At 40.3% G+C, this 17717-nt stretch overlaps 1 protein-coding gene across 2 annotated transcripts in view; it reads left to right on the top strand.

Moving 5' to 3' along the window:
* The window catches only part of MAP3K1 (mitogen-activated protein kinase kinase kinase 1), an 88585-nt gene extending 76538 nt beyond the window's left edge, over positions 1-12047 (top strand). For both annotated transcript variants that reach the window (XM_060191331.1, XM_060191330.1), the window contains exons 16-20: positions 354-516; positions 3578-3709; positions 5729-5871; positions 7383-7514; positions 9331-12047. In XM_060191331.1, coding sequence (XP_060047314.1) covers positions 354-516; positions 3578-3709; positions 5729-5871; positions 7383-7514; positions 9331-9480 — 720 coding nt within the window. In that variant the 3' untranslated portion in view covers positions 9481-12047. The remainder of the gene's footprint in view (positions 1-353; positions 517-3577; positions 3710-5728; positions 5872-7382; positions 7515-9330) is intronic.
* Positions 12048-17717: the final 5670 nt, after the last annotated feature.

The following is a 17717-nucleotide window of genomic DNA, read 5'->3' as shown; positions in this document are numbered from 1 at the left end:
TCAGTTTTAGAACATTGACTGTGTCCCAATTTTTTTGCCACTCTCTTAACATTTCACTGTCTCTTAATCTAAGTTCTTAATATTAAAAGGGTTTGATACTTTCATGCCTGAGGCACCAAAGGCCCCATGTTCAATCCCCAGCACTAAAGCTGAGCAGTGCTCTAGTAACTAAATAACCTAAAAATTAAGAACAATTTGACTGTTTCATGATATATCTGCGCTGCACTCATGAGCATAAGCATGGCCTGCTATTAGGAAAAATCAGATTTGTCTACACTCAATCACATTAATGCAAATTATAAGTAGAAAATCATCGGAACTCAAAACCTTGTAAACGTGTTTTTTTGGAACAGGTGACATATGTCAGAAACACCTCTTCTGAACAAGAAGAAGTCGTAGAAGCATTAAGAGAAGAGATAAGAATGATGAGTCATTTGAATCATCCAAACATCATTAGGATGTTGGGAGCCACTTGTGAGAAGAGCAATTACAATCTCTTCATCGAATGGATGGCAGGTATGTATGTCACATGTTAAATTACAGGTAGTAGTAAGTGGGTTTATCTTTTGGGTCAATATTATATTTAAGCAAAACCGATGTCCACTTTATTAGTTTGCATTTCTAAAAGTAAATCACCCCAAACAGGACTGTAAACTGTAAATGCTTCATCCTTCATTTAAGCAGAAGTAATTTATGGGCTGGGAAATAGTTCACTTGAATGGCACATGAGTCATTCATTACCTCTGTCTTTTAAACTTGCATAGTGTTTTAAATGATTCTGTAGAGGCTCAGAGAGGAAACAGCTCAACTGAGACGTACAAGAGCCTTATTTTTCCTGTTTGCCATTTTTTTTTCAATATTCATCCGGTTATTAATGAAAGAGAAAAACAGAGCGTCACCCTGGCACATACTATGCCTGTGATCGAACCCAGGCCCTCTTGCTTGAGAATCCATTGCTCTGTGCACTGTGCCCCCTGTCAGCCTGTGTGTTTGCTGTTGCTAATTTGACAGATTTCTAAAGTGTTTTAATATGACAATATAGAAATAAAATTAAGAGACTCTGGAAACAGCGTAATGATTATGCAAAAGACTTTCATACCTGAGGCTCTGAGTTTCTGAGTTCAAAGGTTCAATCCCTAGCACCACCATGAACTCAGAGCTGAGCAGGGCTCTGGTCTCACTATGTGTCTTTCTATCTGTATCTCTCATGAAATAAATGTTTAAGCCCCCCCTCCCCCCAGTTCAGGTGTGCCAGTTCTCTATATTTCACATATGAGATAAACCGTCTGGTTATTATTGTCTTTCAATTCCTTACAAACTTTTTTTTTTAGAATTTATTTTTTTTAATATTTATTCCCTTTTGTTGCCCTTGTTTTATTGTTGTAGTTATTGTTGTTGTTATTGATGTCATTGTTGTTAGGACAGAGAGAAATGGAGAGAAGAGGGGAAGACAGAGAGGGGGAGAGAAAGACAGACACCTGCAGACCTGCTTCACCACTTGTGAAACAACTCCCCTGCAGGTGGGGAGCCGGGGACTTGAACCGGGATCCTTATGCCGGTCCTTGCGCTTTGCGCCACATGCGCTTAACCCGTTTTGCTACCGCCCGACTCCCCCTTTTTTTTAAAGACTTATTTATGAGATGAAGGGAGAGAACCAGAGCATCACTCCAGCACATGTGATTCCAGGGATCAGACTCAGGACTTCCTAGTTGAAAGTTCAACCTATTATCCATTATGCCACCCCCTGGACCACTACACATAATTTTAAATGAGGCTTATTGAGTCAGAGTGTAGGTTGTCTTAAAAGTCATGACATTTTTTTTTTCTGTTTTTCTGTGTAAAAAATGTGTTGTGAATTTTTTGACAACTCAGTAGTATGACATGAAACCATGCCATTACTCCTGGACTTTTTACCTTCTGCTAAATAAAATGCTAGATGAATGGTACATTTCATAAAAAGAGAGAAGAGGGTGGGGGTAGACAGCATAATGGTTATGCAAAGAGCCTGAGACTCCAAAGTCTCAGGTTCAATCCCTCACACCACCATAAACCAGAGTTGATCAGTGCTCTGTTATTAAGAGAGAGAGTGGGAGTCGGGCTGTAGCGCAGCGGGTTAAGCGCAGGTGGCGCAAAGCACAAGGACTGGCATAAGGATCCCGGTTCGAACCCTGGCTCCCCACCTGCAGGGGAGTCGCTTCACAGGTGGTGAAGCAGGTCTGCAGGTGTCTATCTTTCTCTCCTCCTCTCTGTCTTCCCCTCCTCTCTCCATTTCTCTCTGTCCTATCCAACAACAATAATAATAATAACTACAACAAGGGCAACAAAAGGGAATAAATAAATAAATATTTTTAAAAATTAAAAAAAAAAAAGAAAAGAGAGGGAATCGGACGGTAGCACAGTGGGTTAAGCACAAGTGGCGTGAAGCACAAGGACCTGGTAAGGATCCCAGTTCGAGCCCCGGCTCTCCACCTGCAGGGGGTCGCTTCACAAGCGGTGAAGCAGGTCTGCAAGTGTCTACCTTTCTCTCCCCCTCTGTCTTCCCCTCTTTTCTCCATTTCTCTCTTTCCTATCCAACAACGGCAACATCAATAAAAAAAACTACAAAAAAACAAGGGCAACAAAAGGGAATAAATATTTTTAAAACTTTTTAAAAAAGAGAGATGAATCACACATTTCAGTAACAGTTCTATCCAAAATTGTTGACTTTTAAAGCTCCCTGAAGTCTTGACCTTCTAAAAACAAAACAACAACAACAACAACAAAACTACATACAGACCTCAGATTCTGTGGGGTGGTTCCATCCACCTACAATAAAGCAAGTACCACAGTAACGTGAAAGGCACACAGTTGTTTCCAAGTGCTTGTCTGTACGAAACGTAGTCTAAGTGTTGCAGTCGTATTATGTCTGAAAACAAGAACACTGCCTAAATTAAAGGTGACAAGAAATGTGAAGTGATTACATTGTTGGAAAAATGACACCAACAGACTTTCCTGGCACAGGATTGCCGCACATTGTCTCTAAGGCATAGTCAAATAGGGCTTTCCTGTAGTTCGGGAGGGTCCTTTGAAAATGTCTCCTTATTGATAGGTTAGGAGATGGTAGAACGATACACTTTGAAATCAGTTCCACTTCTAATTCAGAGTCTAAATTTAACATTTCAAATGTGAATGTGAGTGAGTTGGGTGGTAGCAGACCAGGTTAAGTACACATAGTATAAAGCACAAGGGTCCCAATTCAAACCTTCAGCTTCCCACCTGCAGGGGGATCATTTCACAAGCAGTGAAGCAGGTCTGCAGTTGTATCTCACTCTCTCCTCCTCTCTATCTTCCCCTCCTCTTTCAGTTTCTCTCTGTCCTATCCAATCAAAAAATGGGGGGGGGGGGAAATGGACGCCAGGAGCAGTGGATTCATAGTGCAGGCTGAGCCCCAGTGATAACCCTGGAGGCAAAAAATAAAATAAATAGTACAGATGTGAATGTGATCTCATGCAAGCACAAGCTTAAGTAAACCAAGTCAAATAAACAATTTTTAAGTATGGCTTAAGTTTACGGTAACCATTGTATGTTTGCCTTCCAGGGGGTTCTGTAGCTCACTTACTCAGCAAATACGGAGCCTTCAAAGAGTCCGTAGTTATCAACTATACTGAACAACTACTTCGTGGCCTTTCCTATCTCCATGAAAACCAGATCATTCACAGAGACGTCAAAGGTGGGGGATTTCTTTACTAAATAGAAAGCAAATGTAATGTTAAAATTTAGTCTTCTGTCGATGGTTTCTCACATGCGATCAGTTTCAGACTTGTTTCTTCTGAGTATCAAAAGTGAAAGGAATCTTCAGAGCCATATCATCTTTTTTCCACAAACAGAAAGTGACTTTTCCACAGTCTAATTGCTAATTGATTAGAAACCAAGTTATAGGAGCAGAAGCATTTCACCAGTGGTGAAATAAGCAAAGAAGGAAAGAAAAAGTTCCTTTTAAGAAAAAAAAAAAATGCTTTGTGGCCTGGGAGGTGGTGCAGTGATAATAAAGATTTGGACTCTCAAGCATGAGGTCTTGAGTTCTATCCCTGGCAGCACATGTGCCAGAGTGATGTCTGGTTCTTTCTCTCTCCTCCTATCTTTCTCATTAATAAGTACATAAAATATTTTTTAAATGCTTTAAAAATTTACTGCAGCCTCATTATTTATTTATCTTTTTAACTTTATTTATTATTGGATGGAGACAGAGAGAAATTGAGGGGAAGAGGAGGTAGAGATGGAGACAGAGAGACACCTGCAGCCCTGCTTCACCACTTATGAAGCTTTCCCCCTGCAGGTGGGGACCAGGGGCTTGAACCTGGGACCTTGCACACTGTAGTATGTGTGCTTAACCAGGTGCACCACCGCCTGGCCCCCAGCCTGATTTCTTTTTAAGAACAATTGGGGGGGCAGGGAAATAGCTTATTATTAGAGCAGCCCAGAGACCCAAGGTTCAAGCCCTGGTACTACCTTATGCCAGAGTTCAGAAATACTGTTGGCTACTACTCAGAAGAATTTTTTTTTTTTTAGAGAAATTTTAGTATTCTGTCATAAATATGTTTGCCTAGTGTTTCACATAATGTAGTTAAGTAACTTTATAGCTTTTTATTAAACTACAGTTATGAAACTATATATAGTTATAACTGGTCTTGAAGTCTTACTACATCTTCTTTATCTCCTTATGCCTTGATACTTTGCTTTTCAGATTTTCCTCCTGGGGTCTTAGATTTTATTTATTTTTACCCTGTAGAGGCCTATGTGTCTTTAGCCATAATGAAGTGAGAAGAGGAGAATTTATTTATCTGAACTTCTGATATATAGTCCATTTCCTTTTTTCTTTTTTAATTTATTCCCTTTTGTTGCCCTTGTTGTTTTATTGTTGTAGTTATTATTGTTGTTGTCGTTGTTGAATAGGACAGAGAGAAATGGAGAGAGGGAGGGGAAGACAGAGAGGAGGAGAGAAAGATAGACACCTGCAGACCTGCTTCACTGCCTGTGAAGCGACTCCCCTGCAGGTGGGGAGCCGGGGTTCGAACCGGGATCCTTATGCCGGTCCTTGTGTTTTGCGCCACCTGCGCTTAACTTAACCCGCTGTGCTACAGCCCGACTCCCTTTTTTTTTTTTTAAGTATTAATTTAGGGGACCGGGTGGTAGCGCAGCGTATTAAGTGCACTTGGCACGTAGCGCAAAGACTGACAGCCATTAAGGATCCCGGTTCAAGCCCCCAGCTCCCCACCTGCAGGGCAGTCGCTTCACAAGTGGTGAGGCGGGTCTGCAGGTGTCTATCTTTCTCTCCCCCTCTCTGTCTTCCCCTCCTCTCTCCATTTCTCTCTGTCCTATCCAGCAATGACAACAACAAGGGCAACAGAATGGGGAAAGTGGCCTCCAGAAGCAGTGTATTTGTAGTGCAGGCATTGAGTCCCAGAGATACCCCTGGAGGCAATAAATAAATAAATGTTTGTTTGTTTGTTTGTTTATGAAAAGAATAGGAGGAGAGAGAAAGAACCAGACATCACTCTGGTACATATGCTGCCGGGGATCGAACTTAGTACCTCATGCTTTAGAGTTCAACACTCTATCCACTGTGCCACTCCCGGATCACTGCCCATTTCCTTTTTATTAGAAACATTGCACTGAATTTTTTCTTAATGTCCTTTTGTTTTTAATCTACAAGATTATTTGCTCTTTTTTTTTTTTTCTTTCTCAACAGGTGCCAATTTGCTCATTGACAGCACAGGTCAGAGACTGAGAATCGCAGATTTTGGAGCCGCAGCGAGGTTGGCATCAAAAGGAACTGGTGCAGGAGAGTTTCAGGGACAGCTGCTGGGGACAATTGCGTTTATGGCACCAGAGGTGAGAGCAGCTTTCATTGTGGTGAGAGGAGCTCTGTCACATGACTTCAGGCTGTTTTGCAGTGGTAGCTAGCATTTCCCTACAAACTATAAAACTGTGACCCTACAGATGAGATGTTATTTACACTGATTTCAGACCCTTGTTCCCTGCCTTCTGTCTTTAGCTCATCATTTTCAAAGCTAGGTCTTGTTAGTTAGAATAACAGTTGTTGGGGCCGGGTGGTAGTGCAGTGGGTTAAGCACACATAGCGCAAAGCGCAAAGACCGGTATAAGGATCCAGGTTCGAGCCCCCGGCTCCCCACAGGCAGTGAAGCAGGTCTGCAGGTGTCTGTCTTTATCTCCTCTTCGGTGTCTTCCCCTCCTCTCTCGATTTCTCTCTGTCCTATCCAACAACAACAGTAATAATAATAACAAAAATAAACAACAAGGGAAACAAAAGGAAAAAAATGGCCTCCAGGAACAGTGGATTCATAGTGCAGGCACCGAGCCCCAGCAATAGCAAAGAATCATTACGTAATTTATAGTTGTTTGTAAGAGAACCAAAGTACACATACTAGAAATTTTTTAATTGTTCTTTTCCAAGAGAGAGGAACACATTGAAGCAAGTCTTAGTAGCAGTGGCAGAAGTCTGAATGTTGCTGTTTGGAACAATTTTGTTCAGAGCTCTTTCTGTACACTTGTAGTGATTGTTGCCCTTTTGAAGTGTCATTTTCTTATTTTTTATTTATTTTCCCTTTTGTTGCCCTTGTTTTCTTTTTATTGTTGTCGTAGTTGTTGTTGTTATTGATGTTGTCGTAGTTGGATAGGACAGAGAGAAATGGAGAGAGGAGGGCAAGACAGAGGGGGAGAGAAAGACAGACACCTGCAGACCTGCTTCACCACCTGTGAAGTGACTCCCCTGCAGGTGGGGAGCTGGGGGCTCAAACTGGAATCCTTACTCTGGTCCTTGCCCTTTGTGCCACATGTATTCAACCCGCTGCGCTACCTCCCTACTCCCTGAAGTATCGTTTTCTTAAGCACCCTGGAGCTCTTCTGAAATTCTGTGATATGGGGCCTAGGCAGTAGCACACCTGCTTGAGCACCCATGTTACCATGTGCAAAGACCTGTGTTCAAGCCCCTGCTCCCACCTGCAGGGAGGAAGCTTCACAAGTGATGAAGCGGGTTTGCAGGTGTTTCTTCATATCTCTCCCTCTCTGTCTGTCTCCCCTTCCTCTCTCAATTTCTGTCTTACCTAATTTAAAAGGGTGGGGGGCAGACACCAAGCCCCAGCAATAACCCTGATGGCAAAGAAGAGAAAAAGAAATTCTGTGATATGACTCTTTGGGGGGGGGGGGGGCACTCTCACAATTCTCCAAAATATGTTTGTGCCACAGAGAAGAGTCCATGTAGTTGCTGTTTGTACTGTTGTTTTTCCTTTGAAGTAAAAAAAACAAAACTGAAATCCACATCTACAGAAGCACTTTTCTTTTAACAAATACTGTCTACAAATTAATTCTCTGTTTTATTTTAGGTACTGAGAGGCCAGCAGTACGGTAGAAGCTGTGACGTGTGGAGTGTCGGCTGTGCGATCATAGAAATGACTTGTGCTAAGCCGCCGTGGAACGCAGAGAAACACTCCAATCACCTTGCTTTGATATTTAAGGTAATTCTAAAATCAGTTTCTTCTTTCCGCTAAAATTGGTGGGGGCCAGGGGAGTTCTCAAGGCTTCTCCTTAGCTGGCAACCTCACATGAAGGTCTATCATCCTTTGGGAAACGGGGAGAAAGAAATTCCAGGAATTTATTTGTTGTGATGAATCTTGGTGGCATGTGCAGTCTTCCTGAGCTGGTAGCTATGCTCTGTAATGCCACTGAATGCTGAACACATACATACAGTTCTTCATGCAGTTTTCATAAGTCCCCAAAAGAGTTTCAGTCCGATTTGCTGTTTTCCATATTTTAAAAATTCACAGCCAGTCACCGGCTACATCCTGTTCTACGTTCTTGACAGTAATTGTCTGGCAGATAGTTAGTTCTCATCGTCACTACCATAGAGTAGTTGTGCTGTGTGAGATTTTGAGTTTTCATGTCAGCTATGTGGTATGAATATGAAACTGTAGGCTCTGGAATTGTATAGGTCTGGTTTCAATATCTGGGTTTCTGTTTAAGAGCCTCAGAACTAGGAAAATTACTCTCTCTGCCTATTCCTGGTTTCCTCATTTAGCAAATTACATCTGGAGCAAAGTAAAGGACTGAGCACGCACACACCATCACCTCTGTGTGAAGGGGCTAGTGTTAGCCTCCCAGTACCTCTCATTTTGTCTAGCTTCCTCTTGCTCTCCCCACACTTTTTAAAAATTTTATTTAATTATTTTTCCCCTTTTGTTGCCCTTGTTGTTTTATTGTTGTAGTTATTGTTATTGTTGTTATTGATGTTGTCATTGTTGTTGGATAAGACAGAGAGAAATGGAGAGAGGCGGAGAGAAAGATAGTCACCTGCAGACCTGCTTCATCACCTGTGAAGTGACCCCCCTGCAAGTGTGGAGCCGGGGGCTCGAACCGGGATCCTTACGCTGTGGGATCTTTACTCCGGTCCTTGCACTTCGCAACATGTGCTTAACCCGCTGCGCCACCGCCAGGCTCCCTCTTCCCACACTTCTGTAATTTCCCCAGTCACCTGGAAGAAGTTCATATGGTTTGTGTTTCTAGTGTATCTTTCTACTTTGAGTAGCTCTTTGTACAGAAACATTAGAAAACTTGCAATGAAACAAATTGGGTAGAACTTGGAAAATGAAAATGAGAAAAGTAGATTTCATTGAATACAGATACTTTTTCCTCTCTGGTTGAGTTTTGATGTACTTATACTTGTTTATTTGAAAATTTTTTTTTTTAATTTTTAAAGATTTTGTTTATTCATGAGAAATGACAGGAGAGAGAGAGAGAACCAGATACCACTCTGGTACATGTGCTGCCTGGGATTGAACTCAGGGCCTCATGCCTGAGAGTCCAATGCTTTATCCACTGCACCAACTCCCAGACCACTTAGTACATCTTAAAAAAAAAAAAAAAAAAGACAAAAAGGAAACAGTAGTTCAATCTGATTGGAATGTGTGATCAATTCAAAAATCCTAAAACTTGACTCTTAGTGAACCCTCCTATCCAACGGGTAGGTTTTTCCACAGACTCTTTGTCAACAGAATGCTCACTTCCTCTTCAAGTCCTCCGTGTACAGACAGGATGCATAGAGAGGTTATGAAATGAGGGCAGGGGTAGATAGCATAATGGTTATGAAAAGAGACTCTCATGCCTAAGGCTCCAAAGTCCCAGGTTCAATCCTCTGCACCACCATAAACCAGAGCTGAGCAGTGCTCTGGTAAAAAAGAGAGAGAGAAAGAGATTATGAAATGATAGGCACCTTGACTTCTGTACCCAAAATTCCAGCCTTGGAAAATCTCGATGCTTTGGTGTTTTCTCCTTCAGATTGCTAGTGCAACTACTGCTCCATCAATCCCTTCACATCTGTCTCCTGGCTTACGGGATGTGGCTCTTCGTTGCTTAGAACTTCAACCTCAGGACAGACCTCCATCAAGAGAGCTACTGAAACACCCAGTCTTCCGGACTACGTGGTAGTCATGTCTACAAACCATCATGGAGGCAGGATGCTCAGTAAGAGGGGAAGAAGAAGAAGAGAAAAAAAAAAAAAAACTTTTGTGGGCAACCACATTGATAATCTACTGGCGTTTGTGCCACTGAACTAGAACTTTGTGCTATGAATGAGACCGGGGCGGAACCGTTACCTAAGTATGTGATTGACAAATCATGACTTGTACCTAAGCTTAGTATGCAAAAGTCCACAATTAGTGCAGAAACTGTAAATTGTGCCTTTCAAAGAACTGGCCCTAGGTGAACAGGAAAGCAATGAAGTTCGCAGGCTAATTAACAAAAGCATCATTTTATTTGGGGGAGCACTTTTTCAGCAATATTAGCGGCTGGGGGGCTCAGGATCTGTTTTTAATGTTCCAGCTACTCTTCTGTTTCTTATCACAGGCAGGGGGTTCTGCAGTTCCATTGAGTTTAGGCTTTTTGTGTTGTTTGCTCTGTTGTCACTGGCTATAAAAATCAGTCTCTGCCTCTCGTAGGTCAGATTATGCTATGAGTAGCAGTAAATAAATATATTTTTTAAAGCTGGTAATTCTTTATGATGACCCACAGTTGACCCTTATTATTATTATTTTTTAATACCAGATCAATTGTGGGTTTTTATGTGCATTTTACTGTTGGCCCATCCATTTCGTTCTTGGAAATTATGGTTCTATATTTTCATTTCACCTTAATTTTTGTTTGATATTCAGGGAAAGGTGATCTTTTCAAATCAGAAAAAAAAAAAGAGTAGAAGTAGGTTTGAGCTAGAGTTGATTAAATATCTTGCTATTGCAAGAGTTTTTAAAATGCAGATAGAATTTTGTTTGTTTTTAAAATTGGCATATAAAAGTCCTACCTTCATTGAGTCAGTCACTGCTCTTCTCAGGCAGGTCATATAGAAATTAAGTGAAAATCAACTGTATTCTGTGATGCAGCTTGCAACAAAGATCAAGATTACCTTGAAATATATTTGAAAGTTTTGATGTGTGTGTTTCTTTGGTCATTTTGTAAGAAACTTCAAGACTTCACCCCGTTCGTTTTGCCCCATAGATGACAGCTCACTGTTCATCACAGCTGACACTGACTGACACACAAACTGACACTTTTCTTCCACCACGCATCATCTCTTTACAGCAGACTTGGCTGGTAGAACATGAAATGTTAACATACTTAGTTACCAAGGAATAAAGCTGTTTTTACACAGTAAATTTGTCCTGAACTTCGAAAACCTGTTAGAAGTGAAGTCAGATTTCACCAGCCTCCTACTTCCCTAGAGATTGCACAGCCGGCTAATGGTTTTAACCTGGCTTCACTCCTGATGCATGGAATCCGAGCAGAGAACCACAGCTGTTTATCTTTTCGTGTGAGTCAAGTGCCGGTTCATTATATAACAAAACTTTTTACATTGTTAAGTTTTAACTCTTCCGAAGCCAGTTGAATTGTTGCAGAGTGAAATAGAATTGATTATTCTCAAAGACTCAGGATAAACTAAATAAGCTATATAGAGTACATTTCAAATGTACAGTACAAATCGGAAGTAAAAATCAGTTACAAGTTTACAGGGATATATTGCATATAACTTTTAGGGCAGTTTTTTTTTTTTTTATGTGAATGTGTTTCTTAGAAAAATTTTACATTCCTTTGATTTGAAAGATTGGCAATATTTGAAGAGTTAAAAAAAAACCTAGTATCAAAATGTGAAGTTTGGTAACTCTAAACATGTTATATTTTACTTTATTTTCGTTCTATTAAAAAACAAACAAAAGAAAACTTACAAATTGTCAGAGTTCTAATCAGATTGTTTTCAAGTCTCCTCTGTGCAAGCTTTAAAGAATATGCACTCTTGCCATTTTATGTACTGGAAGATCATTGGTCAGATCAAGTCTGTGTCTGACAGAAATGTAAACTGTATAAACTGAGGAACCTCAGCTAATCAGTATTACTTTATAGATCACCATGCCCACCACATTTCAAACTCAAACTGCCTCTAGGTGTCAAAATCCATTGTGTTTGAGTTTGTTTGCAGTTCCCTTGGCTTGCTGGTAATTGTGGTGTTTTGTTGTATTGTTTTGTTTTCAATGAAATGTGATATAATATTCTTATTTTCTTTGGATCAAAGCTGGACTGAAAATTGTATTGTGTAATTATTTTTGTGTACTTAATGTTATTTGGTACTCGAGTTGTAAATAACGTCTACTGCTGTTTATTCCAGTTTCTACTACCTCAGGTGCCCTATAGATTTTTCTTCTACCAAAGTTCACTTTCACAATGAAAATTGTATTTGCTGTGTGATTATGACTCCTAAGACTTCCAGGGCTTAAGGGCTAACTTCTCTTAGCACCTTACTGTGTAAGCAAATGTTAAAAAAAAAAAAAAAAAAAAAAAAAAAAAAAAAAAACTCTGGGTTAAGAAAATTTGGCTTATATCCTTCATTATTTTAAATATATTGAGATATTTTAATTAAAATTTTTACCCCATTGAACCAATTTTATAGTATTTGTACCTATTTTGGTGTTTTGTCTTTATAGTAAATAAAAGTTTTTGAACAAAGGTAATTATCATTACTTTTATTTATTTTGAAATCACTTTGTAACTACAAAGCTCTGAGAGGAAAAATTCTCAAGCCCAGGAGGTAGTACAGAGTCAGGTACTGAACTTGAAGTATCAAGTCCTGAGTTTGAACCCTAGCACCTGTGTGACACACGAGTTTTCTGTCTGTCTCCCTCTTTTGTCCTGTATAAATTAATTAATTCTTAAAAAATAATTACTCCTAAATACTTTTTATCCAAAGACTTCATTCAGGTTCAGTCCACTGCCCTTTCCTACGTCCTGTAGCAAAAAGTTCCAAAGCAAACTGTGTATTGCTCTCTGTCGTCCTGTTTCTTCACTGTCATTTAATCTAGAATCATTCCTTACTTTTTCCTTGAAACTACCATGGCCTTAATTTTTTTTTTTTTGGCCTTAATATTTTTTTTAGATTACAGTTCACTGTTTTATTTTTTATTTTTATTTCTTTATTTATAAAAAGGAAACACTGACAAAATCATAGGATAAGAGGGATACAACTCCATACAATTCCCACCACCAGAACTCCATATCCCATCCCATCTCCTCCCTTGATAGCTTTCCTATTCTTTATTCCTCTGGGAGTATGGACCCAAGGTCATTGTGGGATGCAGAAGGTGGAAGGTCTGGTTTCTGTAATTGCTTCCCCGCTGAACATGGGCATTGGCAGGTCAATCCATACTCCCAGCCTGTCTCTTTCTTTCCCTTATTAGGGTGGGGCTCTGGGGAGGCAGAGCTCCAGGACACATTGGTGGGGTTGTCTATCCAGGGAAGTCTGGTCAGAATCATGCTAGCATCTGGAACCTGATGGTTGACAAAAGAGTTAACATACAAAGCCAAACAAATTGTTGAACAATCGTGAACCTAAAGGCTGGAATAGTGCAGATGAAGAGTTGGGGGGGAGGGTACTCCATTTTGTAGATAGCTAGTAGTCATATTTTAGTTATATTCCAAAGGGCCTATGGCTATACTAGTTTTTTCATTTGTTTGTTTGTTTTCCCCTGAGCCTGAAATCTGATATGCAGGTGGACCCAAGTTTTGTCTGGAGAGATGATGTCATGGCTGGAAAAGGAACAGAAAGCTGGATCAGGGAAGAGAGTAGCTCCCAAATATGGGAAAGGTGTATAAATATTGTTGACTGTAAACCCTATCGATGTGATGTGATCTGGGGCCCATATTCAGCTTAGGAGCCTATGTGACCTCTGCATCCCTGTAGATCTGAGCTCACATTCTGTGGTCATGAGTAGGAACATTCCAAGCTGCCCAATAATCGACCCATCTTCCTCAGGTGTAGCATAGAGTATGTTGTCCATCTTCCCTTCGGAGGATGGGGAATATTCTCTACCGTTGTTGATGCAAGTTGAGGCCAAGATCCTATGAGGGCCCACAAAGGGGTCCATTTTGTTGTTCCTGATAGAAATGACTGGTAACAATGGAGAGAGGTATTTATTTGAGGTCTAGGCCCAACATGTCTTTTTGGGAATCTCAGGACTCCCCAACTATCAGGGCCCCAGCTGATGGGGTACAGGTCATGGTTTTATATAAGCTCCTCAATATTAGCTTGGTGCTTCCAATTCACAGTATCCATTTGTGACCAGGTTATCACAGAGGTGATACCAGCTTTGAGCATCTAAGCAGACTTCATCTGGAAAGTCGTCTTTTCCCTTTGTAATTAATATCCACCTTTCCATTAAATATTCTGTGGAGATGATACCTTTTTTAAAGATCTTTATTATTTTATTAATAGAAATACACAGAGACCAGAGCACAGTTCAGCTCTGGCTAATGGGGGTACTGGAGATGGAACCTGGCAGAGTCTCAGGCACAAAGTGCTTTGCATAACCATTATGCTATCTCTCCACCTTAGATATGACGCTTTGAAGCTACGTCTAACATCCAACTTTATCTCTCTGTGCTTAGTTTTCTTGACTGCTCTGGTGGTTGGCATACGGGGATTTTCTAGCTCTTCCCTTTCTTCTATCATTTTATTAATGTAAATTTTTTATAAAGAGCAGCTTTCTTGGGACCAGGCGGTGGCGCACCTGGTTAAATGCACATATTACAGTGTTCAAGGACCCAAGGTCAAGCCTCCTGGTCCCCACCTGCAGGGGGAAAGATTCATGAGTGGTGAAGCAGGGCTACAGGTGTCTCTCTCTCTCTCCCTCTCTATCTCCTCCTCCCCTCTCAATTTCTCTCTGTCTCTATCCAATAATAAATAAAAATATTTTAAAAGATTAATAATGGCTTTCTTTTATCCTAATTATTTATATCAAAATGAATATGTGAATTCCTCTTCAGTAAGATAAAATCTATTATTATCATTATGCATTCACTCAGATTGTCAGATTTAGCCAGTGGGATAAATGGAGAACTAGCTTCTCTGTTAATTCACAGGTCACCATGATCCCTTCAACATTTCCTTACTTTTAGACATTGTACATTCTCTGCTTCAGGCCTAGAAACAGCCATTTTCCCAAAAAGCCAGAATTCCTTTGATGGAGAGTCATATTTGAAAACCAAGATATGAGTGCTGGATATATTCCCTCTTGGTAGTTATAGAATATATGTACATATATTTATTTTATTTTTTATTTCAGTTTATTTTATTTGTTAGCAGAGCACTGCTCAGCTATGGTTTATGGTGGTGCAGAGATTGAACCTGGGACTTTGGAGCCTCAGGCATGAGAGTCTCTTTGCATAACCATTATGCTATCTACCCCTGCCCCTGTATATAACTTTATGTATACATACATACATAAATGAATTTACATCAGAATTCTACCATTATGATTCAAAAATATAAACTCAGGAGGTAAAGGAGACAGCATGGGTCTGCAAAAGACTTTCATGCTTAAGGCTCCAAAGTCCCAGGTTCAGTCCCCCACATCACCTTCAGCTAGTCATGCAGTGCTCTTCTAAAAAAAAAAAAGACTTAAAAAATTACATCAAAAACAAGATAATTGGGCTCCGGGTGGTAGTACAGCGGGTTAAGCACACATGGCACAAAGCGTAAGGACCGGAGTAAGGCTCTCAGTTCTATCCCTGGTTCCTCACCTGCAGGGGGAGTCGCTTCAGAGGTGTTGAGGCAGGTCTGCAGGTGTCTTATCTTTTTCTCCCCTTCACTGTCTTCCCCTCCTCTCTTGATTTCTCTCTCTGTCCTACCCATCAATAATAACAACAGCAATGATAAACAACAAGGGCAACAAAAGGGAAAAAATGGCCTCCAGGAACAGTAGATTCATAGTGCAGGCACTGAGCCCCAGCGATAACCCTGGAAGCAAAATAAATAAATTAAATAAGTAAATAAATAAACAAACAATTTAGTAATTGATTTAAGAAAGTAGTATGGACATTGAAAAAATATAAAGAAATAAATTGAAGTAGACACAAATGGAAAAATCTGTTCATGGAGCAGAAGACTAGTATTGTTAAAATATTGGCCCCAAATCATCTACAAATTCAAAATTCCAAGGAATGGGGAGAGTACATGAATAATTTCTTCACTAATGAGAGTACTCAGCCAATTGACAGAAAAAAAAATGCTGAAAGTCACTATCAGAGAAATGCAGATCTAAACAACAGTGAGATACCAGTTAACACCTCTGGGAATATCGCACATTAAATAGGAGCGGGGCTGGCAGGATGTGAGGGGAAAGGAACACTTGTAGACTGTTGGCAGGAATTCATATTGGTTCAGCTCTCATTGAAATAGTCTGGGTTTTCTGGAAAACATGGGAATGGACCTAACATGTAATCAAGCAATTCTTCACCTAGCCATCTACCTATTCATGTACTCTCCCCATTTTTAAGGGGGTTACTTTTTTGTTTAGTTTTAGTTTTGGCTCAGTTTTGTGACCCTTTATATACTTTAGTTATGAGCTCTTTGTCTTATGGAATTGCATATAAATACTCCGGAGAATACTCCGGAGCCAGTGGTGGTGCAGGGGCGGGGTGTCAGTGCCCCTAGTTAAGTGCACATTTCACCGTGCACAAGGACCCAGGCTTGCGCCCCTGCTTCCTACCTGTAGGGGGAACACTTGAGCGGTGAAATAGGTCTACAGGTCTTTCCGCCTTTCTGTCTCCCCTCCCTTCTCAAATTCTGTCAAATGAAAATGGGGGGGGGGGAGAAATAGTTGTCTGATCTTCCAATAGAGGGGATGGATGGAGAACTCTAGTGGTGGGAATTGTACCCCCTCTCATCCAATGGACTTGTCATTCATTATTAAATAAAATAAAAGTAGAAAAGTGGTCTGAGAGGTGGTGCAGTGGTTAAAGCAGTGGACTCTCAACCATGAGGTCCCAAGTTCAATTCCTAGCAGCACGTGTACCAGAGTGATGTCTGGTTCTTTCTCTCTCTCCTCTTATCTTTCTCATTAATAAATAAGTAAAGTCAGGTGGTGGTAGATAGCATAATGGCTATACAAAGAAATTCTCATGCCTGATACTCTGAAGTCCCAGGTTCAATCCACCCGGCCCCTAAAAAAGAATTCTTTTTTTCATTATTCTTTTTTGTTATATTTATTTTCCCTTTTGTTGCCCTTGCTTTTTATTGTTGTTGTAGTTATTGTTGTTATTGCTGTCGTTGTTGTTAGATAGGACAGAGAGAAATGGAAAGAGGAGGGAAAGACAGGGGGAGAGAAAGACAGAGACCTGTGTAGACCTGCTTCACCGCTTGTAAAGCGACTCCCCTCCAGGTGGGGAGTCGGGGGCTTGAACCAGGATCCTTATGCTGGTCTTTGCACTTTGCACCACTTGCTCTTAGCCCACTGCGCTACCACCTGACTCCCAAAAGAATATGTATATATGTATATATGTATTCTCCCATTCACAGGATGTCTTTTTGTTATAAGGATGGTTCCTTTTGCTGTTCAGAAATTCATCAGTTTGATGTAGTCCCCCCAGCTTATTTTTGCTTTTGTTTCCCTTGCTGTTGGACTTGAGTCTCTGAAAACATTTTCAAAGCAGACATCATAGAGTGTCCTGTCAGTATTTTCTTCTAGTTTATGTTTTCTGGGCTAACATCCAAGTTTTGGATCCATTTTGACTTCACTTTGTGCATGGTGAGATGTGGAAGTCCTGTTTCAGTCTTCTGCATATCATAACCCAACATCCCCAGCACCACTTATTTAAATGATCCTCCTTTTTCCATTTAATGTGCTGTGCCCCCCGTGTCATACAGTAACTGCCTATAAATACGGGAGCTTATATCTTGGATTTCAGTTCTGTTCCATTGATCTGTGTGTCTATTTTTGTTCCAGTTCCCGCAGTTTTGATTACTGTAGCCCTAGATGGCTGTATTGATGTTTTAAAAAGCAGTTTCCATCAATATTATGCATTCAAGAAAATTACATCGGATCTAAAAGCAAACAAACTCATTAGCAAAGACTAGAGTATGATATTGTAAGCCAGTAACAGAAAAAAAAATCAGGAATTGTTACCTTCATATGTGAAAAACTAGACTTATAGCTGAAAAGAGAGAAAAATGCTATTATGATGAAATTACATAGTGATCAAAGGGATAGTCCGTCAGAGAGATATAATTCATTAATATCTACGTACCCAACACAGATACACATAAGCAGATAAAACACTTGTCAACATGCTTAAACCAAGGCACAGTAACGCTGGAGGAGTTAGGGGTCTCAATATACTACTTACAT

This window comes from Erinaceus europaeus, chromosome 5, assembly GCF_950295315.1.
Source record: "Erinaceus europaeus chromosome 5, mEriEur2.1, whole genome shotgun sequence".
Taxonomy (NCBI): domain Eukaryota; kingdom Metazoa; phylum Chordata; class Mammalia; order Eulipotyphla; family Erinaceidae; genus Erinaceus; species Erinaceus europaeus.
The sequence above is the reverse complement of the archived record's forward strand: the minus strand, read 5'-3'. Positions and strand labels throughout refer to the sequence as shown.